Source organism: Dendropsophus ebraccatus, chromosome 6 (genome assembly GCF_027789765.1).
Source record: "Dendropsophus ebraccatus isolate aDenEbr1 chromosome 6, aDenEbr1.pat, whole genome shotgun sequence".
Classification (NCBI taxonomy): Eukaryota; Metazoa; Chordata; class Amphibia; order Anura; family Hylidae; genus Dendropsophus; species Dendropsophus ebraccatus.
Genome location: NC_091459.1, coordinates 47,856,232 through 47,876,684, shown reverse-complemented (window position 1 = coordinate 47,876,684; position 20,453 = coordinate 47,856,232). Strand labels below are relative to the sequence as shown.

The window sequence follows — 20,453 nt, the reverse complement described above, 5'->3', positions numbered from 1 at the left end:
GATTTATGTAGAGGCAGTGCGCCTCTACATAAATCTCCGGACTGTCGGAGCTGCGGGGACATTTTTATGTCCGGCGCAAAAAACGCTGGACTTAATAAATGTCCCCCATAGTATACTCTCCGGCCAGGACGGGTCACGGAGTGACCGATCTCTTACCAAGTGTGCACATAGCTGAATACTGTTTAAATAGAAAACAGGATAAAGAGATTTAAAGGAGAACTCTGGGCAGGACACTTTTTTTTTAATATGGCTGGGGGGATCAGTGAAAACAATAACTTCCACTTAACTCCGTGCCTCCAGCGCTGACCGCCCATTGCTCCGGTCCCTGATGCGTTGCTGCTTCCTGGTGGTGAGAAGGGGCCTGAGACCTGGCAATCCCACCTTTAAGTGACTGTAGCCTTGTCCCGCCTCTGCCTATGATTGGCCGAGCAGGCCTGCCACATCACATCCCAGGCCCCTTTTGACCATCAGGAAAAGACAATGGACTGGAGCGGCAGACTGTGGTCTTCAGCGCTGAAGCCAGAGAGGCAAATGGAGATTATTGTTTTCACCCACCCCCTCCCTGGTCATATTGAAAAAATTGTCCTGCCTAAAGTTCTCCTTTAGTTGTCAACAAAGCAAAAGAATGTTTTCTAAGGACAACATAACCAACATGCCACAGTGTAATGCATGAACTTTTTTTTTACCAATAATAATTAATAATAATTAATAATTAATGTATTATGTGCTATGTACAAAATTTGTTTTTATTATCCTTCATGGTAAATAATTACTTACATAGAGATACAGTATTTTGAGTATTACAGCGATGACCGCTAGCAGAGGAATAATATTAGAATATACAGTATGTCAGAGTTTTGCAACATTCATTCTCATTCACTATCATAACTCATTTAACATAACTAGTGATGAGCGAGTACTAAAATGCTCGGGTGCTCGGTACTCAACATATTTCCCAATGCTCGGGTGCTCGTTTCGAGTAACGAATCCCATTGAAGTCAATGGGAAACTCGAGCATTTTTGCAGGGGACCCAAGCTTGGCCCAGGAAAGGTTGCATGAAAACCTGTCAACCTAAGAAAATGATGGAAACACTACGGAAATGGACAGGAAACAGCAGAGGCAGCATGCATGGATGCCTCTGGGGCTGGCTAATCGCACCATTATGCCAAACTCTGGGCAACAGCCTGGTGGTCAACCTCAAGACTGGCTGCAGATGACAAAAGATACTGGTCAGACTAGTTTTTGAAGGTTGTCGTATAGAGTCTGTGTGTAAGTGGTGCTATATGGTGTATGCCACCTCTTATACAGGACAATGAGCAGTGAGGTTCTATGCAGCTGTACTACAAAATCACAGCTATAAAATGTACAGCAGCAGCAGCACCAGCCACAAAATAATATAATAGTACTGAGGACTTCTTTAGGGTCTGTATGCACCACCTGCTGTCCCCTTTCTGCCAGCAGTCGATCATCACAGTGTGCAGAGTGCAGTGTGCAACAAGGGCTGTTGGGTTCTTCCTTCACTATCCCTGCCTACAGAAACGCTAATTCCCTCCCTAACACTCTCCCTGACAAGCTGCAGCTCTGTCCCTATTCTCTTCCAGCATGCATGTGAGGCGAGCAGCGCCATCCCAGATTTTTATATGCCAGGGTTATCTGATCTGGCCAACCAATCGCTGCTATCGACATGTATGGGTCCCACGTCATTGCACGATGTACCAAAGAATCTCCTGCATGTTGATTCGCTGAGAAATTGCACCCAAACTTGCAGGAAAAGGATGATGCCATTTTCTCGAGTATCGCGAGATGCTCGTCTGAGCATTGAGCACTATTGAGTACCTTAATACTAGAACGAGTACCAAGCTCGGACGAGCAGGCTCGCTCATCGCTAATCATAACTGATAACATAGTATAATCATGAACATTCCATAAATTGTTCCCCTGACAAAGGTTATGTATCACCTTTCATTATATCACTTAAGACTAAGGATAAAATTTATGAACAATTTTGTTGGATGCAGTCGAGGACAAATAGCCTTAAAATATCAGTGGCATTTATGTGGTTAAATACAAAATGAAGCTCTAACCAGCAGTGGGTTGCATAGACGAAAAAAGATCCTAAGATGGTGATTGTTTCCCACTACACTTTTTCATTGATCCATGTGCTGCATTGGTTTCTGCCACCCAAAAGAGAATTAAATTTTATGAACCATTAGAAAACACACCAATTGAGCTAAATAAAGTTGTACATTTGCCTAAAAAACACCTGTTTCCCAACAGCAAAGTTGATACTAGCCTGATGAACCCATGCCAGCTGTAGAATGCTAGCTATTTATCTCCTAACACAGTGGGTTGCATAATTTACTTACTAGCCACATAGAAGACATGCCAGTCATACCATAACAGCATGAGAACACAGTCACATCTAGGGCAAATCTTTGCCAATAGATAAATTGTACAAGATATTCTACAGGCATCAGTATTGTTATATGTAGGTCATATATGGCTCTATGCACCCAAGTGTCCCTGTCTTCCTTTTTTTCTTTTTTTTTTTCCTTTTTTTTCACAGAATGGGCAAGGGCAAGAGAAATTTGCTATGGTGATTTGCTACTGCTCTAGACAGTTCCTGGCACAGACAGGAGTGGCAGCAGAGAGCACTGTGTCAGACTGGGAAGAATACACCACTTCCTGCAGGACATACAGTAACTAATGAGTACTTAAAAAAAAAAATAGGAGTAACTTACAAATCTGTATAACATTCTGGCATTGGAGTACCCCTTTAATATGCACCCATACAAGTTCATAGTTGTGCGTTATGCACATAGATAAAACTGTGAGACCATATAATAATTGTAACACATAATTGTAGCTAAGCACTGAACTCTATTTTCTGCTTATAGAGTCCAAATTAAATAGCAGGCATTAAAGGTAAGTTCATCCCATGATAGTTACATTACATATTCCTGACAATACATCTGGCAATCAAATTCTATGATCCTTTCCAAAGTCACAGTAGGACTCCTCCAGCCTATCTTAAGGCCCTATTACACCAAGTGATTATTGGCTGTATTCGGCCGATTATCAGCCAATATGGCAGATAATCACTTGGTGTAATAGCTACTGTTGAAAGGCAACCATCAGCCAATATGCACTATGTCAGCTGATCCTTGTCTTTCAACACTGCAACATTCTTTACTGAAGAAAGGATACATAGTAGCATCCTGAAATGCGTCTGAAGGGTTGCAGTTACTTGAAATATTCAGCCACTTGAAATATTCAGCCACTAATATATTTCCTTAAACACGTCACTCATCTTGAATTTTTACGCGCGTACACGAGTGCACCGCATGCAAAGTAATTTACCCAAACGGCAGAGGGGGGACGCCTCCTATGCACTTTGATTTGCATGAAGGAGTCACAGACAGAATGCCAGGACGCGGATCCGGCCTCAATATAAAGACACCAATTGGGGGAGATACCATCTACAACCCCCACCTAACAGATACAAATACAAATACTCGCATAAAGGTAAGGGTGAACAGCAAATTAAGACGTGACACGCGGAAAGCAAGGGCCCTGCACCGCACTAAAACATTACAATAAGTGGCTAAACAAACATATATAAAACATATATAGATTATATTACCACGATGGAATAGTGCTATGAGCACTCATTATTAGAGATGAGCGAACCGGGTTCGGGTTCGAGTCAATCCGAACCCGAACGTTTGGCATTTGATTAGTGGGGGCTGCTGAACTTGGATAAATCTGGAAAACATGGATACAGCCAATGACTGTATCCATTTTTTCCACATAGCCTTAGGGCTTTATCCAAGTTCAGCAGCCACCGCTAATCAAATGCCAAAAGTTCGGGTTCGGAACGACTCGAGCATGCTAAAGGTTCGCTCATCTTTACTCATTATCCATTGCCATTTATTGTTATTTATAGTTGTACAAGCAAATAAGGGGATACATATTACTGTTATTATATTGATTTTATTTCATTTTAATTCTTTATATAATTCATTTAATTTTTTATATTCTTTATATATTTTATTTCAATTCTTTATATATTTTATTTCTCTTCATAATACATAAAGCAAGAATTTTAACTAAGATTTCTCATCTGGTTTTAGAGTATTATACTTTATATTAGCTATTTATATACTATACTATACATATCCATATATGTCAATTGTCTTTAGAGAGCCTACCATTCTCTTCTATTGTTTATTTCATTTGTAAGTTCCATTGGTTTTAGAGTATTATACTTTATATTAGCTATTTATATACTCTTGGGTACAAACACAATATCCATATATGTCAATTGTCTTTAGAGAACCTACCACCTTCTTCTATTGTTTATTTCATTTGTAAGTTCCATTGGGTGAAGAACTAGGTAGTACACTTGAGACACAACATTTACCATATCCTCCTTCGACTTCGAGCACATTACTTTTCTTTCTATGTCTTCCAACATATTGAAAAATTTTTCAACGATAACAAAGGTCTGCTGGCCACCTCTCTGTGCAACAGGAGCGGCGGCAGCAGACCATGGCTATCTTCTATGGGCTGCCCGGATGGACTAAAGATCATCCGTAGAGCCCCTCTCGCAGTTCCCTGTGCCAAGCCCCCCCCCCCCCATTCTTACTCGCTCGCTGTCGGCATGTGTAGGCATGTAGCGCCGGCAGCAAGAGGGGAACAAGGAGCAAGCGAGCACTGATCTGACAGGTTGGCACTCGCTTGCTCCTGCTGATCGGGCTTTAGTAAATAGGGGGCGTTGTCCGAACCTGAACACTCCACATTTGACTCCCAGTGGCTGAAGTTGGATGCCGCTGTTTCCATGTTTTCCTGGCAGCCCTAGCATGGCCTTCAACTCCTTCAGAAGCTGTGAGTTAAAGGCTGAGCGTTCAGGTTTGGAGAACATTGTCAAACCCGAACAGTTCATCAAGTCCACTCAACACTAGTGCTAGGTTATAGAATATTAGACAAGAGTCTATATATATAGATTCCAGTATACAGGCATCTGTCTGGTACCCTTGTTTACTGTATGAAGGCACACATAGTGGGTAGGAAATAACTTCTTTTGATGGGAATTCCCCTTTAATATTTTATCCCCTTAGGGACCAAGCCTCATTTTTCAAAATCTGACCTGTCTCACTTTATGCGCTTATAGCTCAGTGATGCTTTAACGTATGCTAGCGATTCTGAGATTGTTTTTTCGTAACATATGGTACTTTATGTTAGTGGCAAAATTTGGTCACTGTCTTGTGTGTTTTTTGTGAAAAACATCAAAATATAATGAAAAATTAGAAAATTTTGCACTTTACGAACTTTGAAATTCTTTGCTTCTAAACAAAAAGGCACATGACAAAAATTAGTTAGTAAGTCACATTACCAATATGTCCTCTTTATTCTGGCTTCATTTCGTAAACATATTTCACTTTTTTAGGGTGTTACAGGGCTTAGAAATGTATCAGCAAATTATCAAATTTTCATGAAATTTGAGGAAAGTATTCAAAAGAAGACAGTAAAAATGAAAAAATAGAATTTTTTCAATAATATGTTTGTTTAGTTTGAAATTTCTTAATTTCACAAGGAACAGGAGTGAAAACTCACCCGAATATATGTAACGCAGGTTCTCCTGAGTAGAACGGTACCCCATATGTGGGCATAAACCACTTTGTGGGCACACAGCGGGGCTCAGAAGGGAAGGAGCGCCAATTAGCATTTCCAGTTCAGATTTTGCTGAAGAAGTTTCTGAGCACCAGGTGCGTTTGCAGAGCCCCTGTAGTGTCAGCAGAATAGAACCCCCCCAAAAGTCACCCCATTTTGGAAAGTACACCATTCAAAGAATACATCTTGGGGTGTGGTGACCATTTTGACACCACAGGTATTAGAGGAAAGTATTTAAAAAAAGACAGTAAAAACGAAAAAAATTGAATTTTTCCAATAACATGTTTGTTTAGTTTGAAATTTCTCAATTTCACGAGGAACAGGGGAGAAAACTCACCCCAATATATGTAACGCAGGTTCTCGTGAGTAGAACGGTACCCCATACATGGGTATAAACCACTGTGTGGGCACACAGCGGGCCTCGGAAGGAAGGGAGTGCCAATTAGCATTTTCAGTGCATGATTTTTCTGAAGAAGTTTCTGAGCGCCAGGTGCTGTAGTGTCAGCAGAATAGAACCCCCCCAAAAGTCACCCCATTTTGGAAAGTGCACCCCTCAAAGAATTCATCTTGGGGTTTGGTGACCATTTTGACCCCACAGGTATTAGAGGAAAGTATTCAAAAGAAGACAGTAAAAATGAAAAAATAGAATTTTTCCAATAACATGTTTGTTTAGTTTGAAATTTCTCAATTTCACGAGGAACAGGGGAGAAAACTCACCCCAATATATGTAACGCAGGTACTCCTGAGTAGAACGGTACCCCATATGTGGGAATAAACCACTGTGTGGGCACACAGCAGGCCTCAGAAGGAAGGGAGCGCCAATTAGCATTTTCAGTGCATGATTTTTCTGAAGAAGTTTCTGAGAGCCAGGTGCGTTTGCAGTGCCCCTGTAATGTCTACAGAATTGAACCCCCCCAAAAGTCACCCCATTTTGGAAAGTACACCCCTCAAGGAATTCATCTTGGGGTGTGGTGAGCATTTTGACCCCACAGGTATTGGAGGAAAGTATTCAAAACTAGACCGTAAAAATAAAAAAAAATGAGAAATTTCAAACCAAACAAACATGTTATTGGAAAAATTCAATTTCACTAGGAACAGGGGAGAAAAAGCACCCCAAAATTTGTAACGGAGGTTCTCCTGAGTACAATGGTACCCCATATGTCGGCATAAACCACTGTATGGGCACACAGCAGGGCTCAGAAGAGAAGGAGTGTCATTTTAGTTACAGGTAATATGTGGTTGTTTACTGGTTATCTGGGGTGGTAATGGACAATCTCGGGGTGTTTACTGGCTATCTGAGGTGGCAACAGGCAATCTGGTGGGGTTATGAGCAATCTGGGGTGGTTACGAGCAGTCTGTGCCAATCTGGGGTGGTTACGGTCAATCTGGGGTGGTCACGGGCAATCTGGGGTGGTTATGGGCAATCTGGGGGTGTTTACTGGCTGTATGGGGTGGTTATGGGCAATCTTGGGGTGTTTACTGGCTATCTAGGGGGGGTTACTGGCTATCTGGGGTGGTGATGGGCAATCTGGGGGTGTTCACTGGCTATCTGGGTTGGTGACGGGCAATCTGGGGGTGTTCACTGGCTATCTGGGTTGGTGACGGGCAATCTGGTGGTGTTCACTGACTATCTGGGGTTGCAACGGGCAATCTGGGGTGGTGACAGGAAATCTGGGGTGGTGACGGGCAATCTGGGCTGGTTGCGAGAAATCTGGGGTGGTTGCGAGCAATCTGGGGTGGTTACAGGCAATTTGGGGTAGTTACAGGCAGTCTGTGGCAATCTGGGGTGGTTACGGGCAATCTGTGGTGTTACGGGCTGTCTGGAAATGTTATGGGCTATCTGGGGGGATACGGGCAATCTGGGTAGATTACGGGCAATCTGGGGTAGTGACAGGCAATCTGGGGTAGTGACAGGCAATCTGGGGTAGTGACGGGCAATCTGGGGTGGTTATGGGCTATCTGGGGTGGATACGGGCAATCTGGGGAGATTACGGGCAATCTGGGGTGGTGACGGGCAATCTGGGGTGGTTACAGGTAATCTGGGGTGGTTACAAGTAATCCAGGGTGGTTACGGGTAATCCAGGGCACTTGACTTTGGTGACAGGCGTAAAAAAGGGCCGGCACCATTTGGTATGTAGTATATACCGCTGATCACTTGTACTGGGACGACACCACGTGGTCACCGATCATTCCCCCATGCTCTCCCCCACCTCAGGTGGTGGAGAGAATGAAACTTTGATCATTTTAAGGAATTCATCACTGTGAACAGAGTCTGTTCACAGAGATGGCGGCGGCCATCTTGGATCAGATGGCCGCCCTGGGAGGGTAGGGTCAGTGACCAGGTCACTAGGGTTCATTCTGGGGACAGGGGGGGACATGTTCTCATCTCCTCTCACTGTGGATTCACGGTGAGAAGAGATGAAAGCGTTCAGCTGCGCTGGCAATGTCTGTTACCGGTGGCCGCCGTTATACTGGTAATAACGGCGATCGCCGGTGAGGGGACTGGCCGGGACTGACCCCACACTCTGTCCCAACCCTTCAGCTACCTCCGGTAGCTGAGAGGAGGGGGCTGCGGGCATTACCGGCGCCGCTGCACTATTCTGCACCATCGCCATAAAGAGCTGATGGCAGCAGAATAGAGCCTATTAGTGATCGCCGTAAAAATCCGTATCGGCGGTCACTAATAACATAATACATGTATTCTCTGGGTCACTACGGTTACGGCGATACCACATTTGTGTAGGTTTTAAAAGGCGTACGCATCGGAATAAAGCCCATTAGTGGCCGCCGTGAAAAGGCAGCGTGGCGGTCACTAAGGGGTTAAACATTCAGGATTTTTGTGCAGTTGGCAACCATTATATGTCCCTTCATAAATTGCCCTATTGGTGATTTCTCTGTAGGACAGAAGCAAATAACAGTTTTTCCTCCCTTACTTTTCTTCAATTTTTTTTTAGAGATATTGCACTATATTCTTTATATGGCACCGCAGCTCCTTGACTTGTTTGCTCGGGTTTATTGGCTTTGAGCCCTTCAGATAGCCACTTCATATATGCAGATCTCAAGATCATACTAGTCTTCTAAATGACCTTGACATCTGCTGTGTGAAGTTTTGTTTGAGGAACCACTTAACATAAAATCCTTAAAGCTTGACTCTTTAAGAAGCACGTATCAAATAAGTCTCCGCTATTTCCAACATGCTCTTGAGGGGGAAACATAATAATAAGGATACTAAATAAATCAGTATATTTATGTCCCAGACAACTGCCGGCCAGCCTGCCTATGTTTAGTTTCCTCTTCTGTATAAACGTTTGGTGATGTTTGCCTAAATGAAGCCGAATGAAGTCATGCTGATATTTTTATTCTGTGGGTGTCTGTGCTTCTATTCCTGTAAGCTGACTGACTGTGGAATTAGTTTGACTGAGAATTTACACAGTACATGAGGTGTGCTTCCGGCTACACACAAAATAATCCGGGACAAGTATTGTAAAATCAGTGTAAAGATATTGTAGCTTGAATTAATAATGATAACAAACATTTACAGAAGCACAAAATATTTCCTACACAAAAAAAAATGCATAAAAAAATGATACCAGAGCATAAGATGGCAATGGTAATGGCCAGGAAAAGTCAATGACTGCTGGCTTTAGATTGAATGTCCCCCTGGGTGGAAATTCTTTTGGTTCCTCCCACAAGAAGACATGGGAAAATTGATTATGTGATGTAGATGTGCGGTGTAGGCGCGGGGAGTGTTTGAGTGGACACCTGCCAGGTCAGCTGGTACAGTGGTGTGGTAACTGCGTGGGTCTAGGGTCCCTTGGGCACTTTTCACGGTAGCCTGGAGTGGTGTAAGACCACTACCACAAAAAAGAGATTAACCCAAGTGTATACTCATACTCCCGGATGACTTCTAGTCTGACCACCTTATGCCCCCTAGTTGCGAACTAGCCGTCCTAGGTGGGTAATACAAGCACCAGGCCTTGTTATCTGGGTTGAGCAGACTCTTGAGTCTTCCCAGTTGTCCTGCGCTGCGCAGCGGAATACGCAGGACTTTTCTTAGTACCTTTGTTCCACTGGGGTCGGTTCCTATGACTCTGAAGGTAATTGCCCTGCACTTTTTAGAGAGATTCACGGTGTGGGCAAGGTGTTCTCTGTTGGTTTCTCTCCACTTGTGAAAGGTTTAGCACTGCATAGCGGTTCTAGCGCTAATAAGAAGAACTGACTTGTCTAGTTGCGTCCCTGTTAGACTGACTTCAGACTACAACCAACTCACTAACTGTAGAGTGAAGAAGATAGTATGGATAAAAGAGGGAAAGCACCTGCACCTGTGAGTGGTCATAAAGGCAACACATGACACAGAACAGTAAACCCCTGGAAGACTTCAGCCGTGCATAGAGTTACACAGAAACACAGTAGTGACACCTAGTGGGAACAACGCTAGCTACAGCGGATACCTTATCCCACCTGTGGGAGCCCAAGAGAGTTACCTTACTCAGGTGCAATAAGACTTAGGGTGGTATTACACGGAACGATTATCGTTCAAAAAATCGTTCGGATTTGAACGATAATCATTTCGTGTAATAGCAGGCAACGATTAAACAACCAATGAGAAATCGTTGATCGTTTAATAGGATCCGGACCTATTTTTATCGTTTGATCATTCGCTCATCGTTCGCACATTGTTCGCACATCGTTCGGTGGAATCAGAATTCACAGCTGAAACGTACGCAATAGCGACGACTAAACGACCGCAAGAACGATCATAAATAACGATCATCGTTTCGTGTACTTGGGCGAACGATTTCGGTCGTTTGCCTTAGCGGTCGTTTAAGATCGTCGGAAAATTGCTTGGTGTAATAGTACCCTTAGGGGCACCCAGACCTCTTACAGTTCAAAGAAACAACAATAAGATAACCATAGGTTTCAAAAAAAGGTCTGAGTTTGGTTCAGAATCTCTAGTGTTCAAGTGTTTTGCTTACGTAGTCAAAATGTACTTGCTGCTCCTTGCTGACTCCTTTTCACCTCCCGATGCTGCCCTTCTATTGATTGGAGAGGTAAGGATCTACTGTGGTGGTCCACAAAGGTGAAGAGGTATGGGGAGTTGTAAGTACATACACTGCACATACATTGCATACACACGCGCACACACACACACACACAACATAGACTACACATACAGTACACCCCAGGGGCATAGCTAGGCCCCATAGCAAACTTTTGATTTGGCACCTCGACTGAGCACTAAGGCATCAAGTGTAGTCATAACAGCATAACTGAGAGCGCACATCAGGTACATTTGCAGAGCCCAGGAGGCCCACTCAGCCACTGGGTGCTGCTAATTATGATGGTTTAGGAGGCCCAGTGCACTGCAGGAGCGGGCCACTGAGCCCCCTGATGTGAAAGGCCCGTAGCAGCCAATTTGGCTGTTATGTTGGTAGTTACTCCCCTGGTACACACAGCATATATTACACAGCATTAACACACTCACACTCCAATTTCCTCCTCTGCAGTTCTTATGTTCAAGACATTGATTTGTGCCCTGTTTCCCTCTTAGATGCATTTAAAGGGGTACTGCAGAGAAAAAAAAATGCTTTTAAGTCAATCGATGCAAGAAAGTTACATAGATTTGTAAGTTACTTCTATTCAAAAACTCAAGTGGGTGTTGGTGTTTTTGTTTGGGGCACTTGTCACGATGGCCAGGAGTGCCCCCCACTAACACCCCCTCCCCCAGACACATGGGTGCTGGCACAAAAGGGTAGCACATTGTGAGGGTGCAGTGGATAAATGAGGCTCCAGAACTTAACCAAAAGGTGACTTTTACTAAAGAACTTTAGTGCAATACAAGGTACAAAGGTACAATAACAAACAGCTCACTAGGTGCAGGTATAGGTAACAGTAGTGCTTAAAGTGTCACTGTCGTGAAATTTTTTTTTTGCAGAAATCAATAGTCCAGGCGATTTTAAGAAACTTTGTAATTGGGTTTATTATCCGAAAAATGCATTTTTATCATGAAAAAGCAGTTTGAAGCTCTCCCCCCTGTCTTCATTGTTCTCCTATGGAGAGAGCTAAACAAAAGACCAAAACAGGACAACAAAGAGTTAATCTACAAATCCCTCACGGGATATCTCCTGTGACAGTCACCAGTGACCTGTCTGAGCTCGGATTACAGCTGTCACCCAGCTCCGTGCCTGTAATCCTCTGTTATCTGCTTTCTGCTGCCGGCTAACTCCCTCCTTCCTCCTCCCCCCTCCCCTCTCCCTAGAACAGACAGGGGACGTCTCCTGCAACAAGTCACAATTTTCAGATTTTTCAGAGTGGATGAAAAAGAGGAAGGAGGGGGGGACCTGGGAAAAGGCTTTTTACATGCAGATAATGGCAGATTTGGCTAATAAACCCAATTACAAAGTTTCTTAAAATCGTCTGGACTATTGATTTCTGCAAAAAAAAAAAAAAATACGACAGTGACTCTTTAAGGTAATGATTTGAGAAGGAAGTTTATAGAAAAAGTGAAGCTTGACCTAGGAAAGGAGTAACTTGACTTGGGAGAGGTGTAGGAGGCCATCTTGGGGACCTTGTCTATGTTGTAGTGTACTCTGCCGGCATAACGTAGAAAGTGGCTGGGTGTACTGTAGAGAATCTTTGCATTCATTGTTAGAAGCAAAAGAGAGAGGACGGCCTTTTGCCAAACCAGATGAGCGAGCCCCAGGCCTGCACCACTGGGTGTAGCTAACTCCTCTAAGTGAGGACTGGCTGGAAAACTGTAGCAGCAACTCTTTCAGTTTGTCTCTTCCACTGCAGATAATCAGAAAGACCCTCCCACCAGGAACTAACTGACTTAATATGGTGGGGAAAGTGCTAGAAGGGAAAGAAAGTAAGGGTGTGATTGGTTAGAACAGAACAAAGAAAACACAGTTAGGGTGCCTTCACACGTATCGTATCGCTGCGTTTTTGCTGTGTTTTTTACATGCACATTTTGATTTTCACATGATTTTCATGTGAAAATCAAAACGTGCATGTAAAGAGCACAGCAAAAACGCAGCGATAAAAATGCAGCGTTAAAAACGCAGCGATACGGTACGTGTGAAGCTACCCTTAACCATTTTCCTTCAGCTGGGCATTGCTAGAAGGGAAAGAAAGGAAGTGTGTGATTGGTTAGAACAGAACACAGAAAACACAGTTAAAGAGTCACTGTCGTATTTTTTTTTTTTTTTGCAGAAATCAATAGTCCAGGCGATTTTAAGAAACGTTGTAATTGGGTTTATTAGCCAAATCTGCCATTATCTGCATGTAAAAAGCCTTTTCCCAGGTCCCCCCCTCCTTCCTCTTTTTCATCCACTCTGAAAAATCTGAAAATTGTGACTTGTTGCAGGAGACGTACCCTGTCTGTTCTAGGGAGAGGGGAGGGGGGAGGAGGAAGGAGGGAGTTAGCCGGCAGCAGAAAGCAGATAACAGAGGATTACAGGCACGGAGCTGGGTGACAGCTGTAATCCGAGCTCAGACAGGTCACTGGTGACTGTCCAAGAAGATAACGGGTGAGATATTTGTAGATTAACTCTTTGTTGTCCTGTTTTGGTCTTTTGTTTAGCTCTCTCCATAGGAGAACAATGAAGACAGGGGGGAGAGCTTCAAACTGCTTTTTCATGATAAAAATGCATTTTTCTGATAATGAACCCAATTACAAAGTTTCTTAAAATCGCCTGGACTATTGATTTCTGCAAAAAAAAATTTCACGACAGTGACACTTTAACCATTTTCCTTCAGCTGGGCATAGTGAATACAAGACATTACATAGGCTCTAGTGACACCTAGTTCAGCCTTCAGTCCCCAACATCAAAAGACTTACAGAAATACCTGACAGGTACTTTTTGATAGATGGAATAGAAACTTGGTGGCACACCTGTACCAGGACACTACACTTACAAAGGGGAAAAAGATGTTTTATTACAGCACACAAGGCCGGGGCGGCAACTAGTCATTCTCAAACTGTGCGCTGACAGGCAGATACCTATGACTAGTAATGGGTTGCTCTCTGAACTGATAACTAGTTGCTGCCCCTCTCCAGGCCTTGTGAGGTGTAATAAAACATCTTTTTCCCCTTTGTAAAGCTACTGCTGCAGCCGTGGCTGGTATGCTTCGCAAGCTGCACAGTAGATCTATACTGTGCTGCTGGGAACCATATAACCATATCAGCACAATCATCTAGATTGGTTCCCTTTAAGTATGATACTGTAAGCTGGCTGGGAAGTTGTAATCCACAGAAGGCAAGATTGTAGGTAGAAAGCATAGTGCATGGAAACAGTCTGTTTTTGACCCCTACGATTCGATTTTAGGAATAAGGAACCAAGTCTTCTTTCAAAATGGACCCTCAGATGCACAGCATATTGCACACACTATGTACTTGTTTAACTCCAACAGCTCCCATACAGAATGAATAGAAAGGCAATGCAAAAGCTTTTTCTAATATTCGATTCTGACAGGAGACCCTGAACCCCTGGCCCCCCATTGCAGGGGGTTCTCCCCTATACAGCTTAGAGGCAGGACAATGTATCATTAATTTCATTATTTGTTTAATGAAAGCTTTTCTTTTTCTGACTGTAATTTTATATACAGTGGTGCCTTGGATTACAAAGCAAAATTTCCCATAAGAAATCACTGAAATGCAGACAATTGGTTCCACAACCCAAAAATAATGATTTTCATTATGAATAACACGTAAAACAAATTAAACAAACAATAAGAAAAAGCTGAATATGTGACATTCTAAGTTACTGTACAATATAGCAATCAACATGTGGAGGATACTGTATAGTAAGTGCATAAGAATGAAAAAACAGCAGCAGTTTTAGATACAGGATGGAGGCGCAAATCCCCATAATGCAGTAGCGTAGTATAACAGGCTAGAATAGAAAAGCAAGGCTGCTATCAGAGGTCTGTGTGGTCACATGACAGCAATGGGGAAGGGGTGTGTTCAGCATGGACCAATCAGGATGTGAGAATCACAGAGCTGTGCAGGAGGACAGTGACAGAAACTTTTCTATACAGTAATGTAAATGGCGTGAGTGTAAGTGCAGGTGCATTATAGCAGCAGTGTGTAGCTGAGTGTGAGTGCCTAAGGTGGATCTGCTATGATTTGGAAGGTGAGGTAGACTGCCTGGGTCAGAGTACAGGGCTGTAGACCACACTATGCAGACCATGTCCCTCCCCTGCTCTCCCTCCCACCAAGTACAGGGAGCTCTTAAACCAAGTTACAATTTTGAAAAAAATGTAAGCTCTTAATCCAAGTTACTCTTAAACCAAGGTACCACTGTATATAACATAGAAAACAATAGACTGGAGGGGACCTTTACTCACCTTCAAAACCTTCATTATCAATGCCTTCTAAATCCAATCTTTTCCTTTTGGGCTGAGTGCATCTTAAAGAGCAACCTTTGAGTTCTTCAAGCTGTTTTTGAATTTGAGCAAAGTTGGGTCTCTGAGCAGGATTTTGTGTCCAACATTTTAGCATCATATTCCACCTAATGGAAAAATGTAGTGAATTTCATTAGCTCCATACTTTTTTACTCAATAATAATAAAAAAAAAAACAAGCACACAAGTTTTTCCTAACAAAGAATAAATGGCTATGTCTAGTTGGGATTAGTAGGAAACACATGTAATACACACCGAATGAAGCTTGCTTTTGTTCAGTATGTGTAAATACACATATACACATAAACAAGTACTCCGGCATGTCAGAAAGTTATATATATATTTCGATATAGATAAAATGTTGTTTTAAAAAAAGTAATTTCTAAAAAACAAACATATACACGGCGCTGTACTTAAAAAAAAAGCCCACTGTTATGCTGCTAAAGTGTAGCAAGGGATTGCCATCATCCTCTCCAGTAGCCACAGCCCACACAGCTCTGGGAGTCGGGAGACATCACCATGTTATCCAGAAAACGAAGCCTTGATGCAGTAGTAAGTGCAGGAAAAAAAATCACCTTATAAGCATTTCCTGTAATAAGTGTTTATTGGTAATTTGTATAACTTTTGGGGGGCAATACAATACTTTAATAAAAATTTTCACTGGACTTCTCCTTTAAATGGGTGGCACAAATGATCTGACTATAGTTTGTGCAGCCTTGATGCGCAAATGATAACGTCATGTAAAGGCACAGCAAACAAGCATCGATTTTAGTTTCAGTTAAATACCACTAGTGTTAATCCTACTATACAATACAATATTATTATTATTATAACCCATCAATCAGACTGGGCTGTGCTTAGTAAAGCTATGTTCACACTATGTATATGTCCGGCCGCATATTTTTGTGGCTGGACATATACGTGTTAAACTCCAGCCGGGGATTTACGTAAGTTGCGGCCGGCTACGTACGGTCCGCGAACTTACGCCCGTAGTCTACTTACGCTTCCCGAGCGCCCTACGTAGCGATCTGACAGCGGTCTTTTACTTGGAAAACCTCGCCTAGCACCGGACACCCCACAGAACCTTTTGGATCGGCAAAGAAAAGTGCAAAAATGAAGAAATCACCACTACATACGAGACCGCATGTTACGCTACGGGCGTAAGTTACAGCATTTCCATCCCGAAACAATGGTCTGGTTCATTTTTTACGGCGCCGCGTACGATCCTGGGGTAAGTTACGTAGTGTGAACTGTGCAGCCGTAGATCGTATACTTTCCATTGTACGCAAACTACGTAAATCTCCGGCCGCTTATTCACTGAACGCGCTACGTCCGGAAACTTACGTAGTGTGAACATAGCCCCCATACGTATAACCCACCAATCTGACTGGACTGTGCTTAGTAAATACGTATAACCCACCAATCTGACTGGACTGTGCTTAGTAAATACGTATAACCCACCAATCTGACTGGACTGTGCTTAGTAAATACGTATAACCCACCAATCTGACTGGACTGTGCTTAGTAAATACGTATAACCCACCAATCTGACTGGACTGTGCTTAGTAAATACGTATAACCCACCAATCTGACTGGACTGTGCTTAGTAAATACGTATAACCCACCAATCTGACTGGGCTGTGCTTAGTAAATACTTATAACCCACCAATCTGACTGGGCTGTGCTTAGTAAATACTTTGTAAAAACAATTCTTTTACAATGAATTTGATTGACAATAGGAACTTAGCCATCAAAGTGTTTTATGGGTGACCATTAGTTGTTCCGCCTCATTACTAAAGCTCTATATACCTTTCAATGTTTCCTCTTTAGTACCATAGAAATAATGAAGGTCACAGTTCTCTGGTGTTTAAGAGACAGGAAGTAAAGCAGATCCTCTTACTGGCCAATCCTTATGCAAAACATGGATTTTTACATCGACAGTGTGTCACTATAACACCAAGTGCTGTGAATTACATATGGACTTGCTTTTTGTCACTGTGACACCAATTTAAAACCCATTTTGTAAATATGTAATTTACTAAGTACTACATAGTAATGGGTGCTGAGGTAGCACTGAGAAAGAGTAGTGATGAGCTTGGAATAAACTTCATAGATGACAAATGAGTGTAAAGTGAACACACAGCGGGACAATTATGAAGACTTGTTTGTGAGTACGCTCAGGGCCGATTCTGGGGTTTCTGCCGCCTGAGGCAAACCTCAGGCGGCCGCCCCGAGTGATGGCCGGCATCCCCCCCCCGCAACCCCCCCCCCCCCCCCCCCCCGCAGCCAGCCGCTCACCTGTCCCACGCCGCAGCCGGCCCGCGCTCTCCGCTGTCTCCACATCCCGTCAGGTCCCGCGATGTCACCCTGCAGCTGTCACGGACCTCCAGGCTGTGGTGAGTGAGTGGGGTGATCGGGTCGCGCAGGGCGGCCCCGTGCGACCCGATCACCCCAGCGCGTCCCCCACCGACCCCGGGCACTCACCACAGCCTGGAGGTCCGTGACAGCTGCAGGGTGACATCGCGGGACCTGACGGGATGTGGAGAGCGCAGGCGACGGGACAGGTGAGCGGGCGCTGTCATTTTTGTTAAGTGATACTTAACAAAAATGACAGCAGGGGGGACATAATGCCGCCCCCTGCCGGACCGCAAAATCTGCCGCCTGAGGCGGAAGGCTCATTCCACACAAATCAAACCGGCCCTGCTACTTGCCCCTCAGCAGATGTAGATTTCTGCCATGATTTATGACTACAAGCAGGCATATATCACAGTAAGAGTGGCCACGCCTCCTCCTCGCTTTGCCGCACCCCCCTCCCTCAGCCACCCATTAGGTGAGCGGGGGTTACAGCAAGTGTACGTCAAGGAGAAGGTAAGTATCTGCACCTTCTCCGTGGCGTACATCACTTACCGAGATTTCATAAATCTCCCTTAGGGTGCCTTCACACCTACCGTATCGCAGTAGAAAATCCGCTGCGGATCCGCAGCGGATCCGCAGCAGACTTAACTAAATGAATGAGCACAGCATTAAATACGCACTGTCAAATCCGCTGCGGATCCGCAGCAGATTTGTAAGTGCGGATTTAATGCTGTGTTCATTCATTTAGTTAAATCCGCTGCAGATCTGCTGCGGATCCGCAGCAGATTTTCTACTGCGATACGGTAGGTGTGAAGGCACCCTTACGGTAGCTTCACACGTACCTTATTGCAGCGGGTTTGATCACAGCAGATCTGCAGCGGATTTGATCTAAATAACTGAACACAGCATCAAATCTGCACCATCAAATCTGCTGCAAATCCTGTACATGTGAACACACCCTCATAGTGCTAGGGCATGTAGTGTAGTAAAACTACTGATTAAACCCTTGGCTCAAGGGTTAAAGCTGAGAAGTGTGTCACTATATCCCTGATTTAGGGGGCAAAAAGTGTCATTAGAGAGTTAAAAGAGTACTCCGGTGCAAAAATGCTTCTTTCAAACCAACTGGTGTCAGAAAGTTGTATACTGCTGTTTAAAAATTTCAAGTGTTCCAGTACTTGTCAGCTGCTGTATGTCCTGGAGGAAGTGGTGTATTCCTTCCAGTCTGACACAGTGCTCTCTGCTGCCACCTCTGTCCGTGACAGGAACTGTCCAGAGCAGGAGAGGTTTTCTATGAGGATTTGCTACTAATCTGAACCGCTCCTGACATGGACAGTGGTGGCAGCAGAGAGCACTGTGTCAGACTGGAAATAATACACCACTTCCTGCAGGACTACAGCAGCTGATAAGTACTGGAAGACTGAGATTTTTTTAACAGCAGTAATTTACAAATCTATATACCTTTCTGACACCAGTTGATTTGCAAGACATTTAGTTTTCTGCCAGAGTCGCCCTTTTTGTTATTGAGATAACTGTAACTCAAATGCATGTCGAGCATCGTGAACTGGTATATACTTTTATTGAAGCTGTCAAGTTTCAGATGCCTCTGTTGAGTTAAGTGTTTGCAAGCAAAAATTCAGTGGGTTTCAAGCTATTGCTGCCTCAAAACATAACTGAGGTGGTTACTGCTGGACCCCTTGCCACATTACCAGCAGCCCGCAACTATGCTCATCACCCCCCTCTAAGGGTCAACCTATGTCACTAGCAGTCAGATTCTGGCCTCCCTCTTACATATGAATAATAAATTAACAAAGTTGTGAGTTGCAAAGTAGCACATTTACAGCAGTGTCCTGAGGCAAAGGGATTAAGGAGCTGTTGAAAGTTGTTTTGGTCATGTGCTACTTTGAACTTTGAGTGTAACCACAAATACTATTAGTTCTAACATGTTCTGGCGAGGATCATTTGTATACAGAACAGAAGTAAGCTATTCGGATAATGACCCTATGTCTATCCCAATGACCCTATATCCATCCCAATGAAAGGTTATCCATCTTCTCTGCCTAAAACTACTAAAAAAGAAAGGTGTTAGTAAAAAAAAAAAAGAAACACAGATTGTCCGATGAATCCTAAAAAGCTTATAAATGAGTAAAACTACAACTAATAAGAGGCAAAGTTGTGGTCAATCCTTAAATTGTCCCTGTCGTTATAACTTTTAAAATCTAAATCAACAGCAGATGTGATATAAAGCAAGTTTGCACCATCTGTTCTTTTTTTTTTGAATGATCATGCTGTAAAACAAAGCTATACTTGCTTGTATCCAGGTTCAGTCTCCTAAAGGCAGATTTTTAGTCTTGTGCGGGATTAAAAAAAAAAAAAAAAGAGAGGGAGAGAGAGACTAAACACATGAAGTCCAGCCATTACAGTTTTCACCATCTGTTCTTTTTTTTTTTTTTTTAATTATCACGCTGTAAAACAAAGCTATACTTGCTTGTATCCAGGTTGTCTCCTGAAGGCAGATTTTTAGTCTTATGCGGGTTTAAAAAAAAAAAAGAGAGAGAGAGAGAGACTAAACACATGAAGTCCAGCCAGTACAGTTTGCACCATCTGTTCTTTTTTTTTAATTATCATGCTGTAAAACAAAGCTATACTTGCTTGTGTCAAGGTTCAGTCTCCTGAAGGCAGATTTTTAGTCCTGTGCGGGTTTACAAAAAAAAGGAGAGAGAAAGAGAGAGACTAAACACATGAAGTCTGGCCAGTACAGAGTGTCAAGGCTCAATGCATCCATCAATTAAATGGCTGAGTTGTCTATGAGTGCTCAGGTGGCCTGGGAAACATAGGACTTCCTGTGTTTACAGTCAGAAAACAGGAAGTGCTGTGTTTTCAATGATAACTAAAAAATAAGAATAATGAATGTACATTGCAAACTTGCTTTATATCACATCTACTGTTGATGTAGGTTTTAAAATGTTGAGTAGTCCATTAAGGGTAGTCCAGTAATGCAGTAGCCACCTGCTTTAATAAAG

The 20,453-nt window shown here is 43.2% G+C and overlaps 1 protein-coding gene across 3 annotated transcripts in view; it reads right to left on the bottom strand.

The window, feature by feature from the left end:
- Positions 1-20,453, bottom strand: part of ROS1 (ROS proto-oncogene 1, receptor tyrosine kinase) — a 114,400-nt gene that overhangs the window by 5,849 nt on the left and 88,098 nt on the right. For all 3 annotated transcript variants that reach the window (XM_069974931.1, XM_069974929.1, XM_069974930.1), the window contains exon 40: positions 15,023-15,186. In XM_069974931.1, the coding sequence (XP_069831032.1) occupies positions 15,023-15,186 (164 nt within the window). The remainder of the gene's footprint in view (positions 1-15,022; positions 15,187-20,453) is intronic.